Source organism: Morchella importuna (genome assembly GCF_003444635.1).
Source record: "Morchella importuna strain M04M26 chromosome Unknown Morimp01GS026, whole genome shotgun sequence".
NCBI classification, from domain to species: domain Eukaryota; kingdom Fungi; phylum Ascomycota; class Pezizomycetes; order Pezizales; family Morchellaceae; genus Morchella; species Morchella importuna.
The window spans coordinates 476,236-484,836 of NW_025763423.1; the positions used below are offsets into that span (position 1 = coordinate 476,236).

General features: G+C 42.8%; 2 protein-coding genes across 2 annotated transcripts; both read right to left on the reverse strand.

Moving 5' to 3' along the window:
• Window positions 1-434: 434 nt before the first annotated feature.
• LAJ45_07874 (uncharacterized protein) lies at window positions 435-3,793 on the reverse strand (the record flags this gene model as incomplete). Its single annotated transcript, XM_046117429.1, has 11 exons — window positions 435-1,174; window positions 1,234-1,487; window positions 1,550-1,740; window positions 1,795-2,698; window positions 2,758-2,780; window positions 2,864-3,012; window positions 3,086-3,155; window positions 3,217-3,248; window positions 3,316-3,436; window positions 3,513-3,607; window positions 3,700-3,793. The coding sequence occupies 11 exons, from the start codon at window positions 3,791-3,793 to the stop codon at window positions 435-437; spliced, it is 2,673 nt and encodes an 890-aa protein (XP_045969414.1).
• A 3,035-nt stretch (window positions 3,794-6,828) lies between these two features.
• Window positions 6,829-8,040, reverse strand: LAJ45_07875 (uncharacterized protein; the record flags this gene model as incomplete). Its single annotated transcript, XM_046117430.1, has 3 exons — window positions 6,829-7,200; window positions 7,459-7,642; window positions 7,790-8,040. 3 exons carry the CDS (start codon window positions 8,038-8,040, stop codon window positions 6,829-6,831), a joined length of 807 nt encoding a protein of 268 aa, XP_045969415.1.
• Between the last annotated feature and the right edge of the window lie 561 nt (window positions 8,041-8,601).

Sequence of the window (8,601 nt, forward strand, 5' to 3'; positions counted from 1 at the left end):
ATGGCTAAATTGGTATGAGGGTCGATGGCGGAGCATGTACTCATAGTTGCGGCTTTTTCTAGTATCTTATTTCTCATTGGTTCATTAGTCACTAAACATAAGGACAGAAATCACAGAATAGACGACAAGTTAGTCGAGTGGATGCAATACAGAATTTATCACTATTTATTTCCATTGGGGAGTTATCCATGCAGTATACCAATGCCACCCAAGAAGATTCCGTAGTAACAACAGAAGGAGTATTGTTATGGATGAAACCATTACAAAGGCGTGACTATCTAAATGAGTACATGTAGTAACCTGCGATAGTCTTTTTTCAATTGTTTTATGGGGGGTCTACAGACGAGCCAATCCATGTCATAAGGTTATCAAATTCAGTGTAAAACAAGGAATAAATTAAACAAAGCGTAGCCAACAAAAAATCCCAGGACGACTTATGAAAAGAGAGGAATGCGAGATCCAATCCCTCCGACCACCTTTTTAACGCCATCGAGCGCTCCAGTTCCTATGTCCTCCAAAAATGTTTCTGCGCTCTCCAATCCAACCTCAACAGCTTCTATCACTTTCATCTGCAAGCTTCCCATTGAGATGTCTTTTGGCGACCAGTCTTTCTCGGAGAGCATAGATTTGATCCTTGAATGCATCGCTTTCTGTTTGTTAAGGGTGACAAGTGTATACCATGTACAGGCAAGCTGGAGAGCGATTGTATTCAAGGGTTGAGCAATTGCGCCTAACGGTTGACGGATCTGGGTATGGTTGAAAGCACGAGCCATAATAATGATAGTATCAAGCATACACATTAAAATCAAATCACCCGGGATGTTCTTATCCCACAAGTTTGCTGGGTAGCTGTCAAGGTCCCGCCATGATTTACTGAGTAGGGACTGGATCAGAGCATCATCGCCGGGGAAACGCATGTTGAAACTGTCAAGAACTGGCCTCATGAGCAGCCGAGAGAGTTTTGGTTCATCTTTGGCATTGCGGAGAAAGTCGATCTTTTCTCCATCAAACTTGGACTTTTTCCAAATCGCATAGGCGCGAATACTTTCAGCGGTAGCCAGAGCAACCTTGGGTTTAACTGAAACTCTCTGGGCTTTGAGTTGAGTGAGTTGAGCAGCTGTATCGACAAGGTTTCGAGATGTTTCTGAAAGAAGTATCTTGATTGTGTTGACACCTACAAAGCGGATTTTAGATATTGATATCAATTACGAAAAGTCTAGGCCAAAAACTTACTGCTTCCAATAGATACCCAGCTCCGAGGAGAGAGTTTCGCCAGCTCTGCCTTTTTCTTCTCAATTATTTGGTTGAAGCGCTCCTCAACCTGCTTCTCATCGGCTGCACGCCTTCCAGACAATTCTTTGCGAATCTTGGTTTTCAACTCTTCTTCTTTCATTAGAACGACAACTACCGGAATCTCCCCAAAGTCCAAATTGAAGAATGCCTTCTCCGAAGCATTAGTTTTGTCCTCAGTGCAATCGATACAGTACCTAAATATTTATCTGTAAGATAAACTCTTGAATTGACATTTATGTGGAAATTGTCTACTTACCAGATAGCATGAAGCTTGTCCTCTGGATTTGTTCTTCCCCGGTATTGGGTTAAGAACTGCTCGACGACTTCAAAGCTATCGCTACCACCAGGTCCAAAGCCATCTGAGTAATGCACACGAACCAGGTCGTTTTCGGGAATCGATATTGGCGTCCCAATATCCGAACAAATGGATTTATCAATCTCCGAAACCTAGTAGACTATAAGTATGGATATATGGCCTTTAGAGATCAAGAGAGTTCCTACCACTGCTCCAACCGCTGGTGCTGCTCCCGAACTAGGGTCTGACTTGACCCACTTTCCAAAGGTTCTGCTAATAAGAGAGGATTTTCCAATTGCCGGTCGACCATAAATCAAAAGGCGCATGTGTTCAACAGAAGAAGCTTCTTTCAGAATACTTTCTACCGCTTGGTTTTCCCACCATGGCAACACATTCTCTGGAATTACCAAGTACCTATCCCGGATAAAATTCCGGAAGAACCTCCACTCGTAGAGTTGAATGCGAAGAGACAAACTGATGTCAAAGACCAAGTATGTTGACGGGTGTAAAAATACTCTGGCCTTGGTGTGTTGGACATACGGCGCTTTTGTAAGGTACTCTAGGTAATTTCGAGGCGTGTCCAAAAGCCCCCAGCTAGATTCGTTCAGATACAGTTTAAACATCTCACCAACCTTAGATGTATGATAGTGTATCATGTCTGTCATCTTCATTGCCATTTCTGAGGCATGGGCTGACTCAAAGACATTCCCTTCTCCCGAGAAAAGGACGTTATATCGTTCCTTCTCGGTGTCGAGTACCAACCCTTTGTCCATTGCAGCGCGCAACATCCATTGCAAGGGCCACAGGCCTAAACCTTGACGCTCAGAGCCTCCTCCAATATCATGATGAAAACCTAAAAACCAGGCTTCTTCATAACTGCTGCCTGCCAACTTCACTTCAGATTTCCAAAGGGTTGGGCTAAAAAGAGGTCTTCCCTCATTCAATGCTAGTGCATGCCGGAAATGGTCAACAAGGTGAGGCGCATCTTGCTCGAAATCGATTATTGGGACACCGTTCTTAAGTGTGTTGTGAACTGGAAGTTGAAATACGGCTTTGACGGTATCGAAAACTCCGATAAACCGAACGCGAGGAGATGGTTGGCAGTAAGATCTTTATAACTTAAGTTAGTTAAGATTTGTGAAAGAATGTCGATATTTATATTTGCTTACGTTAAATATTTAGGACGATCAGACTACATATTCATGCTCATATTAGTAAACGAAGAAAAAATACAACTCAAATATTCATCAAACGCGGATTCAAAGCACTACTTACCAGACCCAGAAGCTGCACCTTTTTTGTAAGCTCATAATACTTTCTTATGAGATCATAAAACCGAGTATCAAAATCCGCATCCGTTTTCATATGTTCTGGTTTAATCACTCCAACATATTGTAGGAAGGATGCAAGTGCACGGACAATAACTGTGAAGCGGGCCGTCAGATTTCGTCTTATTTATACCAAGGCTTTGGCTTTTTTCTTTTCTTTTTTTCTTACAAGCTCCACGACTGAAACCAAACATAAATATCTCATCATTCTCCCATTGTTGTAGCTCTGAACAACAGACCTAGGTTTCTATATCAGATATTTATTTCCAAGACAGTTAAATCTTCTAGGATCTAGCTCACCTTGTAAGCCTTTTTAAGGATATCCAGGTAGCCTATATATCCGTTGGTTAAGTTTATATCCCGAGTGAATGCTTCAGAAGAGGCTAATTTGATGGATACCTTCTCCAGTTGCTCCTTGGAAGGTGGAAGTTGCTCTTACAACCAAGTGCATTCCAGGGTAATCGACGTTGGCCGGCCTGGCACTCTCCTCGGTCCCAACTCCCTGAAAATAATGTGCACGCTGAAATGATTAGAATACTCAAATTAGTTTATCAAATTCGTGTATACCGAAGAACATAATATATCCTGTTTCCTACCTGGTCATAAGTCTTGCCGGATGTGTCCCCAACGGCTCCACTTTTTACCATATCATTGATTGACTTTACATTGTCCGCAGCTCCGCTTAAAGCACCTATAAATATAGTTAAGGATAGAAATTAGCATTTACCAGCAACATCATGATCACGATCAATCAATATATATGACTAGAACCTTGGTACATACCTTTAATTGCATCGTAAGAGCCCTCGGACGTATCCCAGGTCCCGTCAACACATATTATCAAACGTACAGGTGAAGTAGCAGTTCCTCCAGACATGGCTATTGATTCGAGTAGTTCCCGTTATTGAAACTACTCAGACTCAACTTGAGAATTTAGGCCTTTAAATACAAATTTCAGGCTCAATAGCATGTAGCGAAATTTACTAAGCCCTGAGTGAAACCTTAAACCCCGCACCAAATATTTAGGGTACTCGGCAGTCTTTCCAAGTGTAGTATCATGACATTGTGAGATGTGTCCTAAAAGATTTCCCTTTACAATCATCTTTGCAGGCGGAGCTAGCTAGAGGTACCTGGAGCTAGGTGCCGTGGCCACATGAGCAAATACATACATGTATCTACCGACCCAAATGGCTACCTGTACTTAAACCGGGGAACTCTAAACATATGAGAACCTGCAGATAAACATCTTAGATGCAATGCGGATGGTTTATGATCGACCCCTACATACTCAGCTAGCTTGGTACGGTCGCGATGAGCGAACCAACATTTCCCCCGCACCTAGCCCTCAAAATGCTGCAAATGATTGACTGATTTACTAGACATCCCGCTGATTTTCTCACGATCATTTGTGCCTTGCTCGTAAAGATTGCCGACTGTGCGGATCTTCAGCTACTAGACGCCGGAATTCGGTCTTGGCCGACATACAAGTATGCATGTGCCCAGATAGGTAAACGGAGTCTAACTACTAGCTGTTTTTAAAACCAGAATCACTAGTACCTACATGCAACTTTGTTGCCAGACACCCTGTTTCGAGCCTCCTCTGAATAGGTATCGCCAGAAACAGAATGTGCAATCTTAGTTAGATAAACGTCCACCTTTTTTTTTTTTTTTTTTTAATTCATGTAGTTTTATATTATTGTTTCTAGGTACAAAACTCTGCATGCAGTCATAGACTATGGCATGTATATGTCTTTATTCTACCATGTTTGGTAAATGATTAAATCTGTGGGAAGCGAATTCGATCAAGTTCCTTGGGCATATATGCATGTTTCACTTAATTGACTCTGTTGCAGTTAGTATCCTTATTTGGCGAATGTCTTGAACACAGTTATTTAAACTTATAATAGTTAACCGGCACCACCAGTTTTTTCGTTAAAATTCCGGTTCTAAATGGTAATATGTCGCAATCTTATCCGTATGAAACCAAAGCGGTTATTCACGAATGCCGTGGGACCTATCTTCTATTCAACCCGAGTATCCCCGAATATAGCGGCATTTCGGTGCTATATTGATCTTTATAGGTGATACACATTAACGACAGTGCCCCATACATACCTCCGGTAGATGTACAACAAATTATAAATTTCATGACAGATCCAAAACATGTTTCCACCTAAAATTTGACGAGATTAAGGTGATGCCGTCTCTATATAGCTATAAAAGAAGATAATTGTAATAGAGCTTCAGAAAATACTGCGAGGCCCCCTTATAATATCAATTCAGCGCTCACATGATATATTCACCTGACCCTTTCTCTGGAGGAACTGTAAATCTTTAAGATTGTCAGCCGGAATTATCGGGACTATGTATAGGTTAGTATATATAGGGCCGGTGAAGCCCCGTATCTTTCCCTAATGTTCCAAGAAACATCTGATATAAACAAAACATTTATTGCTATCCACATAGAGTCTTTGGGGTGTAATGATGACTCAGTAAGAGTCAGCAGTATGGAGGTGGTAAAGAGACAATGGTATGCCGCAGATTCTCATTATAAGTAGCTATAACAAAGCTACCTTTGATTATCAAGGACGTTTAAAATTCTCATCTACTGCAAATGCATTCATTTCAGTTATATATTGGGTATATTTGAGAGACTGTATAGTAAGTACCTTTAGCCGGCCTGTGTTGCTGTCCATAACATATCAAAATGCAAATCATAATTTTGATCGGGAATCCTGTCAGTCAAGATCACGCCAGATATTTAACTTGGACTAAAGAGAATAAAAATACCATGAGTGAGTAGGGTCCCTCTCTTTTGATTGCAATATTACCTAAACTATCAGTGAGGTTGGGTACATTAAATTCACCACCCAGAATTCCAATACAAATCCCTGCACGGTCCCACGAGTAACCCAGTCTGTTTTTGCACAGCTAGCTGGTTTCATCGATAACATGTTTCCCGCCCGTTGCTATGCGACCTACCAGTGGGAAAACGTTGTCGTTCAGCAGTGTTTCCCTATCATCCATGTAGTAGCTACATGTATTGTACGAATACCAACTAGGCTTAGCTAAATACAATGCAAAGTAAATATTAACCCTTAACCCTATTGCTACTTACAATATTACTGACCCTTAAAGAACTCACATTCTCTACAAGAGGTTTTGCCAAGGGGCGCATTGATTACTCCAAACATATCTCGATCCCAATATTCTTTCCTCTTCGCCATAGCTCCCCCGGCAGGCCTTGCATAGGCGAGTCCTTGCTGTTGTCTCAAACTTCTTCTTTCTTATAATTGTATATCGCGTTTATAAATTGGGGCGGTCGATTCTGCCTTGGGTTCTGCCCCTATGATCCTCCAGCTGTTTTTACACACGACAATTTGTAAAGCTGGCAGGAACGCATAAATAGTATCATCAATATTCTAGAACAATGACTACCTGGTTACCTGTCTGCGTAAACTACGTTGAATTTTTTGATAGGTGGAGGATGAGCTTATACCCTGGTTCAGTGGGTAAGCAATAATATATGACGGTGATCGGCTGTGTAGGAATACTGAGTGATGTTGTAATCGTGCACAGACCAAATCTAATCGGACCCTGACGCTGGCAGTAAAACGATCCCATGTGGGCGGCACATATCATATTTTTAGCCGGGAGACCCTTGATAATAACATTGTAATTGACAGCGACCACATCGATGGCCGGGTACCTAAGTCATCTACATATCTCTACCGAGAGAATCACAAGGGTCAAAGATAAGATAACAAACAAAGCAAGCTGAGCTATCAATTTAAATATGCCCACAAAAAAAACTGCAACTTATATTATCGCCCAAACTCCGGATCCCTAGTAATATACAGTAAAGCAGTGAAGATATTAAGTATAGTGGGTATGCAGCAAAAAGAGCGCATATTAAATTTTTGAGCTGCCCCTCTGCGCAAGGAGCTTTCTGTAAAACTCTTTCTTGCCGCTCCTTTTGCTGCTTGTGATCTCTTCGTATTTTTTTTTGAACCTTTTGCGGTTCCCTTCATCAGCCATGAGTTCCTCTGCAATGGTCCGTTTTCTGTCCTTCTTAGTGATCCTCGAGGAAAAGAACTCTGTGTTGCCCTCAATGATCGTTCCGACCTGAGAATACTCTGGAAGAGCAGTATTATCCTTTTTGTAATGACGGTGCGGGTCTAAGACATTACGCATCTTGATGAGCTGTAGGTCTCGCTTGAGCTGTGGAGTCAGGTCTGTCCTTGGCATATCGAACCAGTTTGCTCCGGCAGTTTTTTCCTTATCCTGGCATTTTGTTAGTCCTCATTGAACAAAAATCACCGAAGAGACGCGATAGGACGCGAAAACAAAAGCAAAACAGGTGTTTCGGAGTGGAGCCTCAGAGTAACTATGATGTAAAAGACATCAGGATGTGCAAGACAGGCACCCAAGACGGGGCCTGATTTCGCTCAGGGTCTAAATGGGAATTTTTCCTCATAGGCAAATCCGAAACATAAGGGTGAAAGTAAAAAAATCAATGGAAGTAAGAAAAAGGCGACAAACTTCTTTGGTCTTCTTGGATGCAGCTCGATCCACACGCGAAATCCCCCCTGCAGCTGCTGAGGTGTCCGCCAGCTCGCGATCAGATGAGGATACCAGCATAGAAGGATCCGATATTCTAGAAACAGAACCCTGGGATTTGATGGGTGCGTTTGCCAAAGCAGAGCCAGGGTCGAGCTTAGGGAATCTAGTGCAGGTACACGTATCAGCCCGCAGTAGTTTATTTAAGGGAAACAACCAAATAATGCATGGCGGGGCACACCGCCTCCCACACACACACAGGGGAAAAGATAATTCGAAAGGGAAAGGTGATTAAAGGAAAGGATGTGCATACTTCGTCATAGAGATTTTGTTAACGACTGTGGATGAATTCAAGAGTGCAGACGAGACTCTCATTCTTTCCTCGGCCTCGCGGAGAAAGCGGTTGATGGTTTCATCCGACAATTCGGCGTCATCATCTTCTACCACACCACCAGACGGCGAGGAAAGAGAGGCGGTGGAAGCCTTGACCACGTCATGGATGTTTCTCCCTTTCTCTGCTCCTGCTGCTGTTTGTAGGAGTTCAAGGGGTTCTTCTGTTGGCATTGCGGGGTAGGAGTGGGAGAAGAGAAGAAAGAGAAAAGATACCAACACGAGAGGAAGATTTGAGAGAGTGAAGGGGAAGGGCGAAAAAGAAAAAAGCAGTCAAGAAATGTCTGGGCATGGACAGTCGGTAAAAAAAATTTAGGGAAAAAAAAAACGAGGTGTGGCTGAACGTTTCACCGCCGAGGGGCATGAGGCTGAAAACCGCGTGGGGATGTGTTTGTGTGATGGGTGGTGGCTAGGCAGATTCTGAGGCTGAGAGGAAACCGTAGGTAAACTAACCGCACATGAGCTAGCGCGTGCGCTTTCTGCAGCGACACCTCATTCCTGCCGCGAGAAGCAGACGAGATCGAGTGAGAGACCGAGCGACAGCGTCAGAGTAACGAGAGAGGCATTGAGGCCGAGCAGCAGTGATAGCTACGAGTTAGAATATGTGCCTACAATAACGGAAAGACGATAATTGAGAATGGGAGATAGACTGGTAAAGGAAGACAAAACGGGAAGAAGAATTAGATATTGAGAAGGACCCAGGAAACGTTCTACACGCCCACCGTTTTTACCAGT